The sequence below is a fragment of the Leptinotarsa decemlineata genome, unplaced genomic scaffold, assembly GCF_025532065.1.
Source record: "Leptinotarsa decemlineata unplaced genomic scaffold, Ldec_3_MD MMD2_tig00001719_RagTag_RagTag, whole genome shotgun sequence".
In the NCBI taxonomy this organism is placed as follows: domain Eukaryota; kingdom Metazoa; phylum Arthropoda; class Insecta; order Coleoptera; family Chrysomelidae; genus Leptinotarsa; species Leptinotarsa decemlineata.
In genome coordinates this window covers 10,646,749-10,671,715 of record NW_027412569.1, presented here as the reverse complement: position 1 = coordinate 10,671,715, position 24,967 = coordinate 10,646,749, and the positions used below count along the sequence as shown (strand labels likewise).

Here is a 24,967-nt window from a genome sequence, read left to right as displayed (position 1 = left end):
CACGAACAGTATCACTTCTTTTCGTGAGTTTAAATGGCATCGTTTCACAAACCGAAACTAACAAACACGTTGGAAATGAGTCGAAGTATATTTCAACACAACAGAATTTCCAGGCTTTCCAGCAGCTGCCTGGAAAGCCTTTTATTGCCGAAACTAGCGCACTTCAATTGCCTTTTTATTGAGTTGCTTGCTGACTAATCAAACTGTAAATGAAATAGGGCAGATGCAAAGTTTCCATCAATATTAGGGTTACAGTTGGAAAGGATATGTTCCAGAGGAGATTGGTTTTTGGGCAGAAAAAGCTTTTTGGTTTTGAAAATTGAGAGAAGCTCCCGAGGTTTCTTTTTTTCAAGGACAAAACACAAGCACTACAGTAAAATCCTTAAAGCGCGAGCGGTGCCTGGACGAAAGTAGCGATTCACATTGGATTTGAATCGCTTGAGATCAAATCCATTTGAAAATCGTTCTCAGGAAGTTTATTCTAGATAAAGGCAGTTCTCCAGATGAAATAGCTCTTAAACAGGTGAAGTTCTAGGTGTATTGAGTTGAACCTCAAAACGATGAGCAGCCACAGTCTGATATAATAATAATAATATTTATTCATCTATGTTGCATAAAAAATAGAATTAACATCTTGAAGGTAATGATGAATAAATTGCAAATCCACTGAGGGTTCAACCCTGTGTGTGGTTAAATTAACAAATACAAAAAATAAAATAATGTTACATATAACACAATCACAATTACTCACGCAAAACAATTTGTTGTAATAGCTAAGAAAATAAAATATAATAAAATATCAATGTCATACATTCCCGCATTGATAGACAAAATCAAAGGTAACAAAAAAATTATGAAACAAACAACCACATACAGACAGATCACGGAAGTTCATATTTGTTTGTGAAGGTAACAAATATTAAAGTTTTACAATTTATACATAGGTATTGTAATAGGGGAGCCCAAGCGGGGATTTCGGGATTTACTAAAGCGCGGCAGATTAATATACAGGGGGATACCTTGTACCCGGTTAAGTACCTCCACCAAATATGAGCCCCATATATAAGGCCGCCTGTGAGGGATAAAGGATCAGATTAGTAAAAAAAAATGATCATCAAAAATAGTCGAGCGCGTCAGATTAAGGTAGGGTGAGTTAATTACCTGCTAAAAAGTGTATATTCCAGTAATCTGACGATTTGAGAGTGACGTAAAGAAAGGGGAGGGCAGCAAAGTTGTAAAAAAATAACGTCATTTCGATATTCTCGAGCGTAGCTAATTTTTTTTTTATTTTGAAAGAAATAATTCAAGGATAACGAGAAATATATAATCTGACGATTTCCGCAAGCCGAAATAACAAAAATTCGTCGATAAAATTTAATGCGTGCAGCTGTGTGATACCTATATTTTCCTCTCCGAGTTTCTATTCCTCTATTCTCTATTCACTTTTTCTCTATATATTACTCTCTCACTCCGTCCCCACTCTGAATTCTGTTGCCATGACGCCATCACAGCTGATCACAGAGACTCGTTCGTGATGAAGATGAAGATGATGATTATTTAATCAATTAATTGATGGATGTAGCCGTTACTACGTTGTAGGAAATCATAATGAAAAAAGATAAATTAAACTTTCTATGTTTTTACCACTTTCATTTGTAACTAACGTTACTGCAGTTTCGTCCTATAAGGACATTTCCAAACTTATACAATATATAAGGACATTTTCAAACTTTTACAATATATAAGTTTGAAAATGTCCTCATAGGACGAAACTGCAGAAACGTTAGTTGAAAATAAAAGTGGTAAAAAACAAAGCAAGTTTCATTTCTCTTTTCTCCATCAATTAATCAATTGATTATGAAAAATTGAGTTTTTTTGAGCATTTTTTTCAAATTATTTTTCTCATAAATACAAGTATTCTACTTAAAAAACATAACTTATTATTTTCAATTAATGAAGTTCAATAAATTGAAACAAAATTTGAAAAATAATATTGTTTGTGTCAGATTAAGCGAATCCCTCTAGATAATCGTCAGATTATGAGACAGCACGACTAAAACATAAAGATGAACCCTATATATCTTAATCTGACGCGCTTGAGTATTTCAAAATGGCAAATGTTTTGCACATTATAATAATGGCCGCGAGTTTGCGTCAGATCGAAACCGTCAGATTATTGAATGAGAGCTTTTTTTTGATGCACTTAACACCCCCTTAGAAAATCTGACGCGCTCGATTAAATTTTTTTTCTTTTCACTTTCAACCCTTACGTACAACCACCCACATCATGCAAACGATCAGATTAACATACCAACATTAATAAAAATATGTATGCTATCAATATCTGACGCGCTCGAGTATGTCCATGCAACAGTATTTTTTTACATATTTAAAAATCTATAGCCGCTTCCCCCACCGATGAAAAGGTATATATTATATAACATTCTGAGCTTTGCAACCTAATATTTCTCAATGACGCTCGAGTAAATCCTCATTTTTCATCGTGGGCTCCCCTGCTATTAATGAACTAGGGAGATACAAATATTGACTAAATTATTAATATGAAATATATGAAAACATGAATTGAGTAGAATGCAGAAAGAGCCAAGTTCATATTTTAGTAGTGTGAGGTTCAAATTTCATGATTTACAACTGTTTATCTTTTGTCTTGTGTTATTGGATCAAATTAAATTATGAACACTCTGTCTAGGTAAGTTCTCTATAAATCTGACTAGTTTACTTTTGAATTGGTTGATATTACGTATCTGTTGAATATTCAAAGGTAAGCTGTTGTATAGTTTTGGACCCAAGTATTGATGACATTTCTGGCCCACCGATTTATGCACACGAGGACAATGGAACTGCTTACGATGCCTAGTACTATAGTCATGGGTGAGTGTCACTAACTGATTATTGTGTTTATGTTGTCTTATGTTACAGTTTTTGTAAAACAATTGTCTTACATCTAGTAATCCCGATTCTTTATAAAGTGTTTCACTTGGATATCTCGAGCTCTTAGATAGCATCAGTTTTAGAAATCGTTTCTGAATGACTTCAAGAGAATGAATGTGACTTTTAGATATACCTCCCCATCCGAGTAGTCCATAAGTGACGTGACTTTCCACAAGACTGTGTTGTATTGTTTCAGGTCAAGAATATCATTCAACTGTCGGAATTTATAAAGAACAAAGTTTTTTCAAGAGGAAGTTGATGTGAGATAGAGAATCAAATTTGGGCATTGTTGTTTCGTAATTAGAAAAAGGTAAGAAATAAGTTTTATCTATGTTGGTAGTTAGAAGCTTGTTGTCAAAGAACGATTTGATTAGGGAAAAATCTGATTCTATATCTTCTTTCAAAGTAGGCCATGACTATCCCTTATAAAATGTTGCGGTATCATCTGCAAAGCTGATTATTTTTCCTTTGCTCTGAATAGAAAATAAGCTGTTTATGTATATTAGAAATAGTATCGGCCCCAGCACGGTACCCTGAGGCACGCCATATTCAATTCTTTTGAACTCACTATGGGTTTCATTCATTCTGACACATTGTGTTCGATTCTCAAGGTAGTTTTTAAATAACAGTAGACAATTGTCTCTTATCCCAATTTTTTCCAGTGTAGATATTAAAATGGTGTGGCTCACGGTATCAAAAGCCTTTGCAAGGTCTACGAAAATGACAAGACATGGTCTACTTTCATCGAAAGCTCCATAAATATGATTTGTCAGCTCAATAATGACATCTTCCGTTGTTTTTCCCTTTTTTGAAACCGTATTTCCTATCAGATAGAAGTTTATATTCATCCAAATAATTGGATAACCTGATTTTTATAATGATATATATGAGTATTTCTGATATCTGGAATCAAATGTGCCAAGTCACTTGAAAACTTCTAGTAAAAGTATCTATAGATGAGAGACAAATCTCCAACCTTTTTTCGATGTTCCAGGCTATCAAAATTGCACGTGATGTCCGCGTCTCCAATCACGCGGATGACTCTTTTCTGGATGGTATCTAGCAACTTCAGGGTATGCTTGTGGACAAAGCTCCATATATGACAACAATACTCCAAAGAAGGTCTGATCTGAGTTTTATAAAGCATCAAAAGTTGCTGGGGTGTTTATAGCTCTCTGGTTCGGGACAGTGTTCCAAGCCTTTGAGAAGCAGCCTTTGCAATTCCAGCGACATGATTGTGCCAAGACATATTGGTGTCCATTTTAACCCCCAACAAACCTATCGGAGCAGAAAGCGGAACTGTCTGACCTGACATTATTATATCCACTTCGGAGACATTCATTTTCTCGGAGAAAACCGATGCTTGGGTTTTTGCGGCATTGAATTGAACCTAGTTACTTCCACCCCATTTCGAAATCACTTCTAGATCCTCATTGAGATATGCAACCTCCTGCTGCCGGTGAAGACGTCCCTCCGTAGCGGATGTCCAGAAATCCAAATGGAATAGCGAGACAAGTGTGCTGTCGTCAGCAAAGCAATATATTGGATTCTTGGCTTTTCCCAATAAGTCGTTGATATACAATAAAAAGAGGGTTGGAGACAATATGGATCCCTGGGGAACACCAGCGTTGATGGTGAAAGTATTCGAGATATATCCATCGACGGCCAATTGCAGGGAAAGTTCTTCCAGGAAGCTGGAGAGCCATACACAAAAATGATTCAACAAGCCATAGCATCGAAGTTTGACTAGCACACCCTCATGACACACACGGTCGAAGGCCTTAGAAATATGAAGCGCAACAGCTTTTGACTCTGTTTCTCGATAGCGTTATTCCAAATACGGGTGACATAGAATAGATGGTCGCCTGTTGATCTTTGTTTCCGATAGCTATATTGATGATCGCTCGAGATGTTGAAGCCTTCCAAACATTTGAGGATACGATGATTTACGACTTGACTGGTCTATAGGTATTTGGAAGATTGTTCTTGCCCTTTTTAAACGCGAGCAATCTTCCAACAAGATAGAATCTGGAAGTGGAATTTTATATCAATGCTCTTCTCAGGCTCAAGCAATCAGACATTTTCTAGTTCGTTGAGAAATCTTACAGTTATAATCGGCGAAGTAGAATAATGGCGAGAACACCTCTGAGACTTTTCCACTTTCCCAATTAATAGCCGAGCTTAACGCCGCGTCGGTAGCCAAAACTTTCGTAATAAGCTTGTTCTTACGGATTCGCGGACTACGTACAGTGAAATAGTTTTCCAGTTTCCCATAAAGCACCTTAATTATTGTAGTTTCTGCGTTTGCACCACATACACGAGTTTGGGCACATGTTGTAGACAAAGGTGGATATAATTGAAACATATTTCAGTCTAGAAAGTTCGCGTAGCAACTTGTTTTAGAACTTTTGAAACAGTGTTGGGAAAATTATTCGCTAACAATAAACGACAGCAACTTATATTGTTTACCTTGCATAAAATGTTTTTGTTTTTGATCAAGTGAGTAGTTTCTCGGGATTCAGCCAAATCGTAGTATAACAAGTCGTTCATTCATTCGAAAAGTGAAATATACATTTATTGATTGTACTGCCTAGCAGTACTGCCATACTCATTAACCTCTCTTGGTTTTATATTATTTCTCGAAACATGATGGCATTCCAGAATAGCTTCCCAAATTTCTGCTAATGCAGTTGTCGGTTTCAAAGTTTGGTCAAACCACTAACGCCGACAAAAAAATTTGTCACACCAATAGGTGGTTCTACTTATGTCTCCCTCGCTTTCACGCAGTGACTCTTATTAAGTACTCGTCTTAGTTTTTCACAGTCTGTCTTCAATCGAGAACCATCAACCCGGTACTGATGATGTCCAAGAACAGCTATCTACCCGTGGTTCTCAAAAGCACATAAGTCCAGCTAATGTCTCGGCCCATAGATTGATCGATCAGAATCGCAAGAAGACCCATGGCCCCATGACCCCTCTGGTACATCATCCCAACTATTTCAGATGCCTAATGATATGTAAGAGCATCAATAAACACCAGTAGTATCGTTGTGTGTATTAAAAATAGTGATAGACATGGATATCCATATTTGGACATGATTTGAATGGACAAATAATAGATATCCACATGATAGCTATAGTTGGACATATATACTATACTATGGTATAACTCACTATACTATACTATACTATTCTGAACTAAACTATACCCCAATACTACACTATAACTCATTTGGGTGATCTACACACCTTTGTAAAAGGTTTCTTTTGGAACTGATGATATAATATAATATAATATAATATAATATAATATAATATAATATAATATAATATAATATAATATAATATAATATAATATAATATAATATAATATAATATAATATAATATAATATAATATAATATAATATAATATAATATAATATAATATAATATAATATACTATATTTCATTGGTTCGGACTTCCATTGTCTAGTATGATATATCCCTTTGACAATCATATCAAGCAGAAATAAAATTTTAATTTTCATTTCGTGTTAATATCAGAGAGTCCAAACCAATGAAATGCACCATGAAACATTGTCAGCCACCTTCAAACAATACTATACTATACCATACTATCCTACTATACTACGCCCTCTAGTAATCTGGAATGAATATAAATTGGAAGCCAAAAGTGTTTTCATCAGTCTGTGGTTAGCTATTGGATGAAAATGGATGTTCACTGGATACCTTGCTGGGCGATGATGTACATCCATTGTGCATCAGTCATTAAGTTACTTGATGATGTTCCTTCCAGATGATAACATCGAAGTAAAGCAGACGAGTTTTCAGGGGCGGAATAACTTGAATAGGGGAAAATCTAATATATCTAGAATATATCAGAGATCATGCATATTAGTTTTAAAATTAGCTCAGAACACAAACATATCAGTTCTGAGTCTGGACAAGCAACGTAGATGTAACCAACAATGAAATGTTGAAGTAAATGCGATAATTATAATGTATAATTGAAGGAAGCGATATTGAGCTGTGTTTTGAATTATTGAATGAAATTTCAGAATTCCAGCAAGTATATCTTTATTCAATCAACATTGGTGACATAAATAGAAGTTATTGGTACAATAATGAAACATTTTCAGTCTTTCATATGCGATTAACAACATTATCGATGATCGGGAAGTGAGAAAATGTTCATACCTTAAAAACCGTTCCCGTGCTTTCACTCTTTATGCTTATTCTCCCATCTGGAAATTGGAACATTCCGTACACTTTTTCCACTCAATTCGTCACACGTTCGACTCCGGCGGCTTATAGAAGCACAGCTTTTAATCGAAGTCCATATATTATTCCCGTCAGACCGGGATCGTGTAAAAAGAAATGCAAGGTGAGTTATTACCTGGCTAGACGCGAATAAGCACTCTTTGCAGATTAATTTTTAAAGCTGGCAGTTCCTGATTCCGGATCGCCGTGTGCGGTTTCTTAGAAATGTCGGCTGGTTCCGTTTATCCTGATCCTCGACAGGACACGTTTTCGTTAGAGATGGATCAGGAAATCAGTTCGTGAAACACTGGGGAGAAATATAATGTTTTCATCTTGGATAAGCGAGGATGGAAAAAAATGTTGAATGAGTTGTTGAGGTTCGATTTTTGTCGATGAAGAGATATTCTGTCGATATTTTTATCATTTACTCATTCATTCATCTACACAAAGGATAAACAATTTTGCAAGGTTTCAAATTAACAATTATGAAGGGTGTTTAAATTTGCATTAGAAGGAGCGCATAACATGTGTTTGGTCAAAAAATTACGAGTTTCACGTAGAACGTGAAGAACCTCATAAATAATAAACGAGAAACTAACGACAGCTCTCACTCTCACATCATCTCAGTTGAAACACTTGAAAACTCCCCACAATAGTGAGTACAGCAATTAGGTACTAGACAATCTCTGGCGATGTATCACATCGTTAATTGCATCTGCAAATTGCACCAGATTTCCTATACAGAATGTCAGTTTCTAAATAACGACAGTCTTGCCGGTCACGTATTGTGCAAATCGTGTTTTGGAAACTCTGATGTTACACAATAAACAATTCGAATTGCATTTCCAGATTACGACAATGCGAGTAAACTCCTGAGCACTGTTCATACATCGTCATTTCAGTTTTCATTTTTGTTTTGTTAGGCAATTATGAAAATCTAACGTCGTAGAGTTCGAACACCGATCTGTAAATTATATGAGACATTTACAATCTTTGTCCATTCTATTAGATGTGCAAACACAGAGATCAAATTTCAATCAATCAGTTGATGATTCAATATAGCAATTGTGGATATTAACGACACATAAATAGATCGTGTCGCAACTCAGTACTCGCTTGGCTATTAACGAGATGTACAATGGACATACGTATATTGTCTATAACTGGTGCCCACATTAATAGTTGAATACTCTAAACTCTAAAGTGTGGGGTCTTGCTCACATGAGTTGTCCTTAAAGTTTGGGTAACCTTACTTAACAATTACATTCATCGATAGCTTGACAATTAGCCAACTCAATCTCAGTATGGACTAAATTATATTTCTCCTTAGTGTTGAGATAAAGTTTCACATTACAGGACATGGACAGGACATTGGTCGAACATGGACTGTACATTTTCGGGACATTAGCAAGATATAGATGAAACATGGATGAGGCATAGACGGGACGTTGACAGGACATGAACAGGTCATAAAAGATATATAGACGGGACATTGAAATGACATGTGCAGGACATGGGCAGGAAATGAAAAGGACGTGTACGGTTCATGTACAAGATATGAACAAGACATGGGCAAGACTTTGAAAGGTGAGGTTAGGTTAGGAAGGGCATGGATGGGACATGATCAGGACATTGGCAGAATAAGAACGGACATAGATGGGACATGAGCAGGATATGGACGAGGCATAGACAGGACATTACCAGGACATTAGCAGGACATGGACGGAACATAAACGAGACATTGACAAGACATGAACAGCACATGTATGGGACATAAGCAGGACATGGGCGGGACATGGACAGGATATTGGCAGGATATTAGACATGGGACATTGACCGAAATGGACGGAACATTGGCGGGACATGATCAGGACATTGGCAGAATAAGAACGGACATAGACAGGGCATGAGCAGGACATGGACGAGACATAGACAGGACATTACCAGGACATGGGAAGGACATGGATGGAACATAAACGAGATATTGACAAGACATGAGCAGCACATGTATGGGACATAAGCAGGACATGGGCATGACATGACAGGATATTGGCAGGATATTAGACATGGGACATTGAACGAACATGGGCAGGACATTGGCGGGACATGCTCAGGACATTGGCATAATTAGAACGGACATGGACGGGACATGAGCTGGACGTGGACGAGACAGACAGGACATAAGAAGGAAATGGGCAAGACATGATTTGGGCAAGAACGGGACATGGATAGAAAATGGCAGGACATGGACAGGACATTGGCCGAACATGGACAAGACATTGGCGGGGAGTGATCAGGATATTGACAGAATGAGAACGGTACATGGGCATAATATGGACGAGTCATAGACAGAACATTCCCAGTACATGAGCAGGACATGGACGGGATATAGACGAGACATTGACAGGACATGAGCAGAACACGTACGGGATATGGACGGAATATAAGGAGGACATTGACAGGACATGAACGGGACATGGAAAGGACCTAGACGCAGATAATGGCATGACATGAGCAAGTCATGAACAGGACAGACGGGATAACGACAGAATATGGACCGAATAATGACAGAACATGGACGGGACATGGGCAGGGCATAGACTGGACATGGGCAGGGTATGGACGGGACATGGGCAGGGCATGGACGAGACATGAACAGGGTATTGGCAGGACATAAGCTGGACATGAGCGGGACATTGGCCGGATATAAACAGCTAGTTCATATCTATCGCTGAGCTAGCTAGACTGTCGAAAGTATTTTGACTGAAACGTATGTTTCAAACCATTGATTTAACTTCGAATATGGAAATCAAGAATCGTATTTCTAATGAAAATCAACAGTTGACATCGGTCATAGCACTCGATGGTGTTATTTTTCACAAATCAGGATATTTCTCAGTCTCGACAGACATCCATTTCTTATAGTTTTTTTGCCAATAGATCTATCTTCAATTCCTAAAACTCGGTGTAGATTTATTTGGGCACTGAAACGAAATAACTTCCCAATAAAGGCTGTCGCAATAAAGGGAGTATAATTCAATCAGTCCCGAAAATCAATCTAGTCGACATTGCTTCTCTACTTCGGAATGGCCAGACTTTACAGAAAACAAGTAATTAGTTGCTAGAAGTTTTGGGTCCGAATGTTCCTTTTTCGTTTACATAACATCAACAAGGGTCGCACGGACAACGAAATTACTTGGAGTTAACAGTTCGAGTATATATGAACAGGCCGTTGTAATATTTTGGAGGGACGAGGCAAATCTAATACATTTGTTTGGATGTGATTAAGCAGCAGGGTGCTTCGAAAAGGATTGTATGAGAAGTTGAAGGACCCGAACATTAAGTTATAATAATAATAATAATCATAATAGCCTTCATTATCCAACATTTAAAAATCATTTACAGGGTTAACTAAGTATGTTAAAAAAGTAATATAGATCCTTATAAATACAAAGTAACAAATTGAGAAAATTATAAAATAATAAAATCAAATAAAAAAAACTATACTAGAAAATTAAAAATTCTCCATGAAATACTGAGATGCAGCTCCAACAATATATTGTAGGGAATCAAAATTGATATAACGGGACGTTGACAGGACGTGGAAGGGACATAAAAGATACATAGCTGGGACATTGATAGGACATGTTCAGAACATGGACGGTATATGAGTAGGATATATTCAGGACATGGGAAGGACTAAAGATAGGTGAATTGAGATACAAGATGGTTCTGGCCAGTCGGCTGTAAAAAGTTTATATACTTCTAGTTCTAAAATGAGGCCCATACAATTTTTATAAAAGATAACACTTCCATAGCACCCACATTGTTGTGCAGTAATTTATGCAGGAAAATTATTCCAGCAAGTTTTCTGCGTAATTCAAGACTTTCAATATTGAATGTTATGGTAAGAGATTCATATGGAATACCTCTATCAGGATAGAGGCCATAAGATTTGAAGTGAATAAACTTTAGGAAACGACGTTGAACTTTCTCAATTGATGTATTATAGCAATTGTAGAATGGAGACCATAGAACAGAGCCATATTCTAATTTTGACCTTACATAGGCTACATAAAGAGTAAATAGAGCAGATATGTTTGAAAAAGATCTAGAATTGCGAACTATAAAACCATAAACTCTCAATGCTTCACTTATTTTCGATCTAATGTGGTTGGAAAATGACAATTTTTTATCAAAATATACACCAAGATCTTTAATTGAGTTACTTTGTGACAGTGAAATGATGTCTACTCGATAATTGTACTCTATGACTGACATTTTCCTACTATAAGACGTTACTTCACATTTGGATGCATTGAGATATAGTTTTTTAACTCCACATCAAGTCTGTATATTTTCTAACTGTCGTTGTAATGTATCACAGTTTTCGATAGTTTCGACAGGTAAATATATTTTTAAATCATCTGCAACTTATTACAATCGACATAGTTACTGAGGTCATTAATAAATAATAAGAACAAAAGTGGTCTGAGATTCGACCCCTGAGGTACTCCAGATGAAGGATTGTATTAAAAAGAATCCTAGCCGTTATAAGTTACAAACTGTTCGCGTTGAAGTAAGTAGGATTTAATGAAAAGTACTTCTGAATTATGGAAATCAAATTGGAGTTTTTGTAGAAAGATCATGTGATCAAGTCGATCAAATGCTTCAGCAAAATCAGTATATATCACAACAACTTGACCTCAATTATCTGAGACATCATCACTAACATTTTGGGTCATTACAATTAAATTTGTTATGGTGGATCTGTTTGACATAAATCCATGTTGTTGCGGAGATATGATATTACGAACTGACAAACTCGTAATATCTTCCATAATTCAGGAAAATTATTATTTTTAGCTGCAAGATTGGAAAGTGTCGGTAAGGGATAGACAGGCTCTGAATTATGTTTGGGAAAATTTATATTTCTGAAACCTAGCAATAGAAACATTTCATATATTTCGAGTCCATATTCGTTATTCTTGGTTTTTTTCAAGAAGGGTATTTGTTTCTTCTGGAAGTTTTGCAGCTTTTCACGGCAGAAAATTCAATCGAAACATAATCTCACTGGATATTGAATGCTATCATCAACATGAACACGTTGACGTTTCCATCCGATATATAAGCGAAGATTTTCTTAAAATCACGTACCAACCGTCGTTTCCATAATGTTCAGCTATATATCGTTCTGACAACATTCAATTTCTCAAGTCGTATGTGGATAAACCCGTTTACGTTGGAAACAAATCAATACCGAGACAGTAAACAAAGAGATTTGTACGGAATACTCATTAGAAACTGCATAATAATCACATTACAACATAATTCGTTGAATTTAAACTGTCAAATATCAGGAAATTACTAGAGAAAACCTTACCCAAAATAATAACATACGTGAATCAAATTTCGAGACTTTTTCAGCAATAACAATTTAATTTTTCATCGAATCATCTATACATCTTTCCACCGCAAATGCTGACTTCCACACTCCATGCCTCTTCAAAGCAGTGATATCTCCACCTGCATTCACTATCAGAGTGGCAGATGATCTTCGAAACGTATTCTCAATATAGGCCAGTCATTTTAGGGGATTTGCCTAGGAAAGTGAACATACCCAGCTGTAAATTTGTATAAACTTTGTATTTTGGCATCATAAAAGTATTCTCAAAATTCACATATGATTCGACGACGGCACCTTCAAAAATTGGGGGTCAAAAGTCAAAAAAAAAACGACTTTTTGCACGTTTTTTGCCACTTACCTCCCCGTGTAGTTATAAATTTGTAGAGGGAAAAATATATATTACATTATAATTTAAATCTAATCTATAGTAATCATTCTTCAATAAATAAAAATGAATAGAAGAGAAATAAAATTTTAAATAATATTTTTATTAAAATATCCATTTGATACATTTGTTAATTCCAAAATTTAAAAAACCGGAAAAAATAATTAAAAGAATAATGAGTTTCAATTCCAATTTTCTACTTCTTCATCGTCGTCGTCTTCTCGCAGCTGTAAAAATTCAAGGGCGTTATCATTTTCATTGCCATCTTCACCCAGATTCGTTTCCAATTCTTCCATGATTTCTGGATCAAAGGACCTATCTTCGTTAAAATCGATCTCATATGGTACAGCATTGAGACAAGCTTGCCCATTACACTGGACACAAGCTGAAGAGCATTGCAACCCCGCTTTCCTGCATCCACATCTTGAACTACAACCACTTTTGCAGTTACAGAAGATCGTATTGAGTAACTCATCTGGATCAGGTGATAAAATGGTTATGATAGGTTCTAGCAATCCGTTACGCATTGTCCAACCCCATTCCTGGAGTTCCAAATCATGTCCTAACCAAGTTTGAACTTGGTAATAAACACGATTGAAATGTTGGTGAGCTGCTCCACTTGTTGGTGGGATATTTGATAACTGCACAGGTTTATTGAGCTCTGTTAGCTTGACATATTGTGGATAACGAAGATGATCGATAGTATCTATACACTTTGGAGCATTATAAACCTTTTGCAATCCACTATCAAGTAATCTTTGAACCGGGCAGTTTTCTTCAAATGCTATGGCAAGTTCATCCAAATTAGATATTTTCTCGAATGTTCTTAAAAACGTTTTTTTCCTTTTTTCAAAGAGAGCAGAAGTCGTATCACAGCGGCTTGAACCGTGAAGGAACAAAATTTGTTTTTTAGAACTTGAATATTTGTCGAAACTCTTAGAGGAGTATATTTCCGTTTTCACATTTGCTTTGCCAACTTTTTTAAAGAACATTTCTTGTTCAAGATTTACTAAATTATTTTCTACTTAAAATGCAATTACCGTAAATGCAATTAAAATGTAATTGAATTATATCCCTTAATGACTTTTTGGAATTGCATTATTGAATTCATAGATCGGTTCATTAATGAAAAAAATATTTAAATATACTTTTATGATGCCAAAATACAAAGTTCATACAAATTTACAGCTGGGTATGTCAACTTTCCGAAATACAGGCCTAAATCGACCTAAAATGACTGGACAAATATGGATGTCTGGATTTGGAAGTTTTAAAAATTTTGCGATCTGTGTACCCATAACTCCGAATTAATTGATTGGTGCATTTACCTTTCCGATAATTCAGAAAAAATGAATGTTCTCATTCAATCCGTAACCTCCCATACAATTTGAACAATTTACCGAACAATACACAATAAATTTCGAACATTCTCCTTCACGAACTTCGTGTCAACGAAAGTTCCAGGATAATTTGATTTCTCAATTCGAAAGTAAAGTTTCAGCTCAGCCGTTTTCAGTTGAACTTCAACACGGATAAACTGTTTTATAACTGAGTTTTGTTTGACTGTAAGGGTTGAAACACGCTTTCTGAACCATTAATTATTCTCTTTGAATACGGTTTCAAATTATCATTATCCCAATTGGTAATAAGAACTTGGATGGAATTGTTCATGTGTTGGTGGTCTATTCTATATATTAATTTCTTCAATGCCTATAATTTGTTCAATGATTTCCAGCACGGTTTTCTCAAAGGAAAAAATACAGAAACAGCATTGTTTGATTTCATAGATGAAATTCATTCTTTACTAGAACAAGACTCAATGGCTTGTGGTGTTTTTCTGGACCTTAGTAAAGATTTTGACTGTGTGGACCATTCTGTTTTATTACAAAACTTGTGTCATCATGGTATCTGGGGTAAAGCTTTAGATATCATGAAATCGTATCGTAGCAACAGAAAACAAAAAGTTTGCATTAAACATCAAACAGAAGTTTTTTACTCTGACATAGCTGATATTCATAAAGGTGTTCCACAAGGAAGTGTGCTAGGTCCTTTATTGTTTATCATTTATATAAACGATTTTTCGGAAATTTTTAAAATTACTAGCACCAGACTTGACAGTTATGCTGATGATTCCAATCTTGTTATATCTCTTGACTGCCAGATGAATTTGGAAAGTGATGTATTGAATGTTGTTTCTACATCCTCAACATATTTCATTCATAATGAACTTCTTTTGAATACAGCCAAAACTAATTGTATAGTTTTCAGAACAGTTAATACTTCCATCATTATTCCAGATTATGTGAACATGGGCCCTGAGAAGTTGAATTTTTCATCATGTACAAAAATGTTAGGGGGTCTATCTAGATGACAAATTAAACTTTGACGTACATATCGAGCATCTTGCAAAAACACTGGCTAGCAACTGTTATGCAATTAGAATTTTGAGAAGTCACTTGAATACTGCTACACTAAAAACAGCATACTATGGAACCGTATATTCTTTCCTCAAATACGGAGTTTTGTTCTGGGGTGGAAACACTTACTTGGAACGCATTTTCATTATGCAAAAACGCATAATAAAGAATATGCTCAACATGAACTTAACAGAATCATGTCGTGGAATTTTTAAAAGTGATCAATTACTTACTTTATATGGAATCTATATTTATGTTTGTGTTATTTTCGTTTATGACAACAAAGAAAAATTCATTATTCATAAAAACATTCACGAGTACTATACTAGGAACAATTCGAACCTCGTTCTTCCTAAACATAGATTAAGAAATACAGAAAGAGGTCCACGCTATATGGCCACCAAACTATAGAATCATTTACCACTGACAATCAGAGAAGAAGGCAGACAGCAAACGTTAAAAATTCTAGTTTTCGATTTGTTGTGTAATATGGAACCATATTCGATGCAAGAATTTTTTATGGCAACTTCATGATTATTGCAGAAAACAGAAGAAGGGTAGATATTAGTATTAGCCATCAACATTTTTATAATCCTAACAAATATAGACATGATATATGCGAGAATATATATTCATTTTCATTATATTTTGACATCTATATATTTTAGACATATGCGTTTATATCTGTGACACTTGACTTTTTTTTTCTCTTTTTTTTTTACAATATTGAGTTATACTAAAATGTACTCCCACGAATTTATAAACCTGTGATAATCTTTTGTTATCTTTTGTTGTATTTAGTTATATATTTATACCTTACTGACCTAAGTTTTCATATTGTCAATTCGAAAATTTCAATAAATCTATCTACTATATGCTGACGACCTGAAACTATATTATAAAATCGACGACATTACTGACTGCCAGTAATGTGTAAAACATGAATTAGATGTAATCAAACTTTGGTGTAATAATAATCGTCTACAGCTGAACGTAGCCAAATGTAAAATAATAACATTTACAACAAAAAAGCGAACTTTAATGTACGATTATTCAATCAACAATACTACAATCAACCGCGTATATGAGATAAAAGATCTTGGTATAACATACGACAGTAAATTAACATTTACAACACATATAAGGAATATGACTGCTGATGCAAATAGGATACTTGGGATTTATTTACAGAAATGACAAAAACTTGCCAGATCTAAGTTAGAGTATGGCTCTGTGTTATGGAATTCAGTTTACTACTACCAAAAAACATCAATTGAGAGCGTGCAAAGGAAGTTTCTAAAATACTTATGTCTAAAAGTTGATGGTCAATACCCCACGAGAGGCATCGATCATAACATTTTGTTGACACGATTTGATATGACATCTTTGGAAAATAGGAAAGTTATCCTTGGTATGAAATTCCTGCATAAATTACTAAACAACAATATTGACACTACGGTTCTTTTACTCAGGATCAATTTCTTAGTACCAAGAAGTGAAGGTCAACAAAATCAGAAATTCTATTGCGAAGCATCACGCACAAATGTTATGTTACGATCACCATTGAATTTTATGTGCAGTAGCTTCAATAAAATCTGTGAACATTGCGATATTCATTTCGACTCTCTAAACGCATCGGTATCATGAATCCACATGTTCAAACGTTCTCATTGTGTTCAGGATTTTCACAAATATCACCTCAGATCCAATTGGACTAAAAATCAGAATCAAAAAAGCTCTTGCTCGTCGTCATTCCGTTGAAACAGCGTTCACAGCATTGAAATAAATTCCAAATATCACACTTTTGCAATCCTCCCATCCAGGCAGAGATAATCCAGAAAAATATAATGAAAGGGAATCCCGTGTATGGTGAAACTGAAATTAAACTGACTGTGGCTCCATATCCCGGGCTCAGTTACGCCCTTTAATATTCACAAACACATCGAGAGCATTTTAAAAAACGAAAACGACGCGAAATATGTGAGTTAAGTGAAAAAGATGGCTTCCTTAAAGGAGCGTCGCCATCAATAAAACATTAAAAGCTCTCTTTGTGTTCGAAGGGCCGCAAGCTTTGCAAGAATCTTAGTTTATGAATGTTTCAAAGCTTGCTGAGAAAATCGCCTCTCCGGATAAAGTGTCCGTACACTGAAATCCATTATTAAACGAGTCAGAGTGTCGGAATTGAGATTTTATGTTCTCGGGACGTGGTATGAAAAATGCAAGAGATGTGGCTCAGCTAGATTTCACACCAAAGCTATCGTAACAATGCACTGTCTAAACCTCACGATATAAGACTTGGGCACCACAAGGATCAGTCATCGAACCCTTACCCTTTTTATTAAACGTTAACGATATGCCTCAATATGTATCAAGAGGTTATTTCACAACATTTGCAGACTGTTTCACCGATAATGTATTAGTTTCATCTATTGAAAAACCTTTTTCCAACATCATCAACACCTTATGGCGCTGTTTCACAGCCAAGCTTTGAAATTCGCGGATTGAATTTACTGCCCATCCTATAGATGGCGTTTCCGTAAGGAGAGATGTCATCGCTCTGCTCACTATGGCTTGTCCTTCAATATGGGAATATAATTCAACAGAGTTATGAAACAAAATGTGACTGAACATTATCCAAGCTTTCAGCCTTTATTCGAACAGAGTTCTTGAGTAGACTTGTTTTGAGTATTTTGGGCATTATATTTCTCAGTCGTAGATGAACGAAAACGAGAACGGGATAGAAGGATTTTGCAGTGTAGTTGTCGTGAGAAACACGCAAAAAATACCTGAGTTTTTTTGTACACGTCAAATTTTCTGATACTTCGTGAAAAGTTTCTTTTTGATGAATAATAAAAATATTTCAATGTGTGCAAAGTTCAAAATGAACCGACATGGATAGATGGATGGATGAAGGACATGGATGGGACATTGACAAGACATGCGCAGGACATTGACAATATATGGACAGGGCATGGGCGAGATATTGACAGGACATAAGGCGGACTTTCACACAACATGAGCAGGACTTTCACGGGGCACTGACAAGACATGGACGGGATATTGACATGGGCGGGACATTGACAGAACATGAGCAGGACATGGACGGGACATAGTCAAGACATAGACTAGACAGGAACGTGGGCAGGATGTAGACTGGATATAGACATAGACATGAGACATGAGCAGGACATAGACACATGGACAGGACACGGATGTGATATTGACAGGACATGGATAGAACATAAACAGGAAATGGACAAAACATGAATAGAACATAAACAGGACATGGATACAACATGGATCTACTATGGGTCACCATATCGATAATCTGGCGTTACATCTGCAATCGATGGTTTCAAAAGCCCTCGTTACAAGTTCAAATCGTTTAGTTTTACTCAAAATTGAGCTATTTTCGGACATCCTTGGCCTTTTTGGTAGACCTATGACCTACTATGATTCACGATACTGATAATCAGACCTCAAATTCGGATTTCCAATCGTAAAATGTTCAAATATCTACATTAATGAATCGAATATAGACTGGTCGTAACTGTTTAACGCGTGAAAGCTTTATATTTCAGTTGCTGTAGGTCAAAACTGGTTCATTTTCGATCTTAGCACTATCCTGAAGAAGAATTCAGATCTGTTATTGCAGATAATCTCACGTCTTCATATTCATTTACTTCACAAAAGACGACGTCTTCGTCGTCTATTCTTAGTGAATCATTCAGGTATATAATGAATAATATGGGCCCCAAGACCGTTCCTTGAAGCACACCACAGGTTACGGTTTTGACACTGATCAGATAACTTTCAAGAGGTTTCGAAATGTCAACTATATTTTATTGTTTTTTTTCTCAGGGGGGTTTATGGTTGATGATAACGAAGGCTTTTGCCAAATCAAGACATATTTCTCACCTACATGGTTTGGAATTATGCACAGTTTGGTGAATTTCATATTATCCCAATGTTCCTAAAGGGCGTTGCGCAAACAAGTGGGCGTGTAACACAACTGGATTCAGTGAAATGATTTTTTTTTAATATTTCACCGACCTTTTCTAGTGATTTTTCAAAAACTCCATGGGAGCAGACGCCCAGTACTTTTGCCATCCCACGCACCATTTGTGATGGGTCGTCATATCCTCGTCTTAGATTTGAGGACCAGGTCAAGGCTAAAATTACGTTGAACAGTGCGTTCAATAACACTATATTAACCAAATGCCTGGTTAATTATTCGGGTTGTTTCGGCAGTGCTGTAATAGTACAGTAAGTAACGGTGAATTGGTGCAGTGATTGTGCGCCGGACTCGCGACTGGACAATCGTGAGTTCGATCTCAACCTAGAGCAGATATTTTTCTCGAGAGAATTTATCTAGTTGAAGTTGATGATTCTGCAACGTTACATGGCTGACGGACTGCGAATAGCCATGATGCTCCCTAGGTGGCTCGGGAAGTTATTAACATTGCCTACCCAGGACACGAGGCTAATGACCGATGTAGTCGATGCCGATGACACCAAGAAAAAAAATAGAGTAAGCAATAGGGTACAAAATTCTCTACAGATCAGTATACACTACGAGTGTTGAAACAACCTAAAGGTACACTCAGTTATATAACACGGCAAGTATAATAATTATCATTATGAAAACTGAGACGATATATGAGAAAATTAAGGTTTGGAGGAACTTTGTTCAAAATCTCAGCAGCTCTTTTTCAATTTGAATGCTTCGAGAGTTTCAATCCAAATTATTTTCTCGTTAACAATCTATTTTGTTAATAACTTTTCATTACAAATCATGAATTTATGAAACAACAACAAAAATTAATTGGCGCTCCGGGGCAACTTCATTGATTCCAATGGCGCATTTGCTTTTTCAGCTGCAGGAAAGCCTGGAAAAATCAGCAGGACCACATCATCTGAAGATCTTAATCTTCCAATGTACTCTCTCTCATGAGTATTTCCAGAGGCTCCACTATATTCACGGCATCGTCAGAACACTTAATGACACGACTATCGTCAAACTTCGTCTTTGACCAAGGCGTAATAATGAACAGATTCAACGCCAGAACCACAGTGTACAATGACTACATGAATATTATAATAGTGGTCTCCCGTGGGTTGGGCTACCTATCGGGCGCGTCCCCAGGTGGCGGATAGGGGAACGGCCAGGGGACTGGAGGCCCTGTCCGGGAAGCCAATGTGGCCTTACGGACGGGGTTGCCGGACTCCTGGTCAGTGGCAGAAATAAGTAGGGTGGGGGGAACTAAAACTCACCAAAACATGCAAAACATGCCACCGTGGACCAGCCTACCCAAGCTAATGGCCGCAGGGTGCTATGTGGTTACGAACGATCCCCTTGGGGAACTGGGCGACACCTCATTGTAATCAGCCTACCTCTGGTAATGCGGGGCTCTGCCAGTGGTGACCAACTCTTCCCTTGCTACTCGTGGGAACACACATCAATAAAACAAACACAAAAATAGGAACAACAAAAACCAATCACGAGGCTGGACACAAGTGCTCCTCACCTCAATCTAAGGCGGTGGCTGGGGATGAACAGAAATGTCCCCCCAATCTACCGCTTGGAACGAGGCTGGACATAGCAGATCACCACGTGATGTAATACAAAGGCCAAGGAACTTCCGGCGGCGGGCGCCAAGAGCTCCGCCTTGAATAAAGGCAAGGAACCGGCTGGACCTGCAGGAAAGCTCCCTCACTTGCGCACCGCCACGGAGGGAACCCCAAGAAGGTTGAAGAAGCCGCGCAATGACAGTAATGTCGCTGCTCCTTCCAAAACCTTCACGGAGGCCACCGTGAGACACCTGAAGGTTGCCAAAGAGAGTGTGTTTTCAGCGAGTCTTGACCTACACTTGCCAATATAAAGGAGATTTCTCCTAGTGACCTGTCCACGTTCCTGGAAAGGACAGGATGGATGATGACCTAGAAAGGCAACTCCTCGGGAGGATGTACAATGGGTCACATGTGGCCTAAGTGCTGTGGGCTTACAGTCACCCTCCCTACTCTACAGATACAGATACAGATATAACAGTGGTCTGCTAGATTGAAGTGTTCATCTATTTCGAACCTTCGTAAGAGTTTGGTGCTTCCGTCAGAGCTTCCGTCAGTGTTATTATTAGATTGACTGGTACCTCAGCTATACTTGTTTCCTCATAACAGTCAGTTAGTTTGGCGCATGTTTGAAAAGTAAAATTACCAGAAGAGAACTCACCGGTATCCTACTAGAACTGGTCACCCAAATCCATGAGTCCCCACCTGGAGCAGCTCCTTTACTCCCGGTCTTCCTTATAATCTCCTCGTCCTTCTCCTCCAAATTGCCCCTAATCTTCGGATTGAAAAACTCCACTTGCGGTTCTTCGGCCTCAGCGCTCAGAAAATTATACTCTATACCGTGTTTTACACTTCGTTTCTCTCTCGAGTGATTCGATTTGGCACCTTCAAACTCCTTGATAAGTTTCTTTATTTCATCGCGGAAATTGTCGCTCCTGATTTCGTTCAAGAACAGCTGCTTGAAGCCAGTTTTGGCGACGTAGTCTTCACGAACCTCGGAATTGATCAACCTGTATATGTAGTGCGCCAAGAAAATTTCTGTGAGGAAAATGAAGAACACGCAACAAATGACTCGCACTGTATAACTCGGGTTCAGCTGATGGATCGGGAGTTTCGTGAAGCGGTTCCTTGAAGGGGGATCTTTGACTTCCGTCGCTGACATTTTCGACTTTTCCGATGTTTCTCTCACATGGCGGGAGCGACAGGCGTGGAAAGCTTCCGTTTTCCGGCGCGCCTCGAGGAAAACTGATGGAAAGTATTCGGGTAAAAGACCGCTTCGCGATAATGCGGCGTTGCCAGATTTTGTTCGTTCCCATTTGCTCCAATAAAATGAAGTTATTTGGTGTTACAGAATGTATTTTCAAAATGAATGGTTCAAGTCACAATCTCACATCTGTAATTGCTAGAATATTTAATGATGCAAAAATCAAATGTACATTCTGTTCAATGAAAACGAGTGAAAGATAAAACCAGCAATAATAACAATAATAATAATAATTATCAGTCTCAAGAAACACACAGTTTTTAGACACGTCAATATAGTTTCTAAAAAATGCTTGTAGATAAATTAGATTTACAAAAAAATACAAGTTAACAAGATAAAATTCCAATCTTATAAAAATTGACCAAAAAGTAAAGCCATGAGCTTTTACAAATTATAAATCACATAGCTAACATATTATATATACTTACTTATTCAAAGTTGAGTAAAAGCTCAGGAGGTGACCACAAAAGTGTCTCTTTCTTCTTGAATAACTTCTAAAAATTGATCAATGTCATATAAAGGATATTTGGCTAATATTTTCTTCAATAAGTTTTTGAATCTTCCAAAAGGCAAGTTACGAAATTCGACAGATAGGGCATTGTATAACTTAATTCCTATATTATCTGTTCTTTTCAACCTATTAGCTGTAGGAACAAGGTTTGCTTTATTTTTTTTGAACTTTCTTTCCCAAAAATTTATTTTTTGTATCATGTTGGTGTATATCCTTGTGAGCAACTTTATTCATCAAGTTTTGTTGAACAAGAAGCAGATTTTCATAGACAATAACTGAATATAGGATCATTATTTAAGTTTTACAAATATTGGTCGACACTTTTCATCATAATTGGCAGAGGTTATGCTTCTTATTGCAGATTTTTGAATGACAAATATTCTATTAAGATGTACCTTTGATGCATTATTTCAATTGATTATATCATACCTAAGGACTGAATGAAAAGGTGAATGATATGTTGCAAGTGCCGCACTTTAGTTTACTTTTTTTAATTTTTCTGATAGAAAAAACTGTCTTACTAAGTTTTACTACACATGCTATTTATATGGTCTATCCATTTCAGTTTGGGATCTATTTGTAATCCCAAAAATTTGGTAGAATTTTTGTTATCTCGATTTAAGCAAATTGTTTCAAAACTTAAGAGTTTCTGTTTTTTGTTCATTGAGAATCAAGTCATTTGGTGTGAACCATCATCGAGCTTTTTCCATTATGTCAGTATGGATCGTATGAGGATCATCTGTTTTATATATTTTTTTGCCCAAGGTTGCAACATCTGCATACAATATAGTTTCTACGTCTGACGAGTTCATCACGTGAGGTAGGTCGTTGATATACATTATGAACAGAAGTGGCCCCAATATTGACCCCTGTGGCACGCCTCTAAATATTTTTTTCACTTTTGGTATTTCCTAGATCAACAATTTGATATATTTCATTAGGGTATGACTTCATAATCATCATCATGTCCAGTGTGAACTTCTCTGTTTGATAGTGTCTTCATCTTTCTCTTCCTCCGTTCCTATCGAATGCATTCCTGAGCCAAAATTTGATTGAATGTTTTCTATCTCCCAGAACATATTCATTCTTAATCTTTCTAAAACTGACTCAAAAACATAGATTCAATTGAAATGTGCATTGGTTGGAAAGAACTGTTTTTACTTTCTACTTCTCCAGCTTCACACAAAAAGTCGATCAATTCAAAAATAAACTCTCTGCTTACAAAGATGTGTAGATCGATCGCATATATTTTTCTCTTAATGTTGGGAAGTTGTACCTATAATTGGATAATTGTTTTCATGTGTAGCTCAATCTAGTTTGGTGGTTAATATGTCTTTGCTGTTGGGTGTTTATGTTCGGTTACAATGCTTTTGTGGTTCAGATTCTGGTGGTTCTTCGAGGATAGGTAAAACTATTTATTTCGGCTACTCTCTAGCAATGAGCTGTCCTTTACCTGATCATCAGCGGGAACTCGTCAAAGTTGATCATGCATGGAAGTTACTTTTAGAAACAAACTGGAAGAAATAGCCCTTCCGAATGAACTGTTTCGATATAAACATCGAATTACACTTGTACTTGTACTTATACATTCACTTTGTACTTCAAACACTCGTTATGGAACTGAATCTGATATCATTCATAGGAGGAACCCAATACAATATAATATATGAAATAATTACGATGTAAAATTTCACTTACATGGAACACTGTCATCCTCAGTGGTGGACTTCCAAGTTTCCGAGTGAGAAATTTATCTTATTGCCTATCAGCACCAATATGGATAACATTGCAAAATGAAGCACTCAATTCGTTCATAATATTATGACTTTATGTCACGGATGAGTTAAATCTACTCGTCTCGATGACTGTACGTAATGACATTAATAAGTTTATTCATATAAGTCTCAGCAATAGGAATCTTGTTTAAATTGAAAGGAGAAGTATAAACGGGAATCGATGGTGCCCCAAAGAATAATATCTCCTAAAAATATATCCCTTTCAATTCAAAGTTGTTTTATTAAGCTCAATTTCGTGACACTTGGAGCAAAATTTTTCACGCTGGCAACCCTGATGTTCGTACTACTTTTCATGAAACAGCCTAATTTGAATTTCAAAATAATTCCATTGTTGATTGTCCATATAAAACAATTACATTTTCAATAATCATGTCATTTATTCTTTGAACTGATAGAAGTAAATCGC

At 36.6% G+C, this 24,967-nt stretch overlaps 1 protein-coding gene across 2 annotated transcripts in view; it reads right to left on the bottom strand.

Annotated features, from left to right (window-relative positions):
- The window catches only part of LOC111515702 (uncharacterized), a 78,600-nt gene extending 56,355 nt beyond the window's left edge, over positions 1-22,245 (bottom strand). For both annotated transcript variants that reach the window (XM_023171912.2, XM_074176491.1), the window contains exon 1: positions 21,652-22,245. In XM_023171912.2, coding sequence (XP_023027680.2) covers positions 21,652-22,152 — 501 coding nt within the window. In that variant the 5' untranslated portion in view covers positions 22,153-22,245. The remainder of the gene's footprint in view (positions 1-21,651) is intronic.
- Between the last annotated feature and the right edge of the window lie 2,722 nt (positions 22,246-24,967).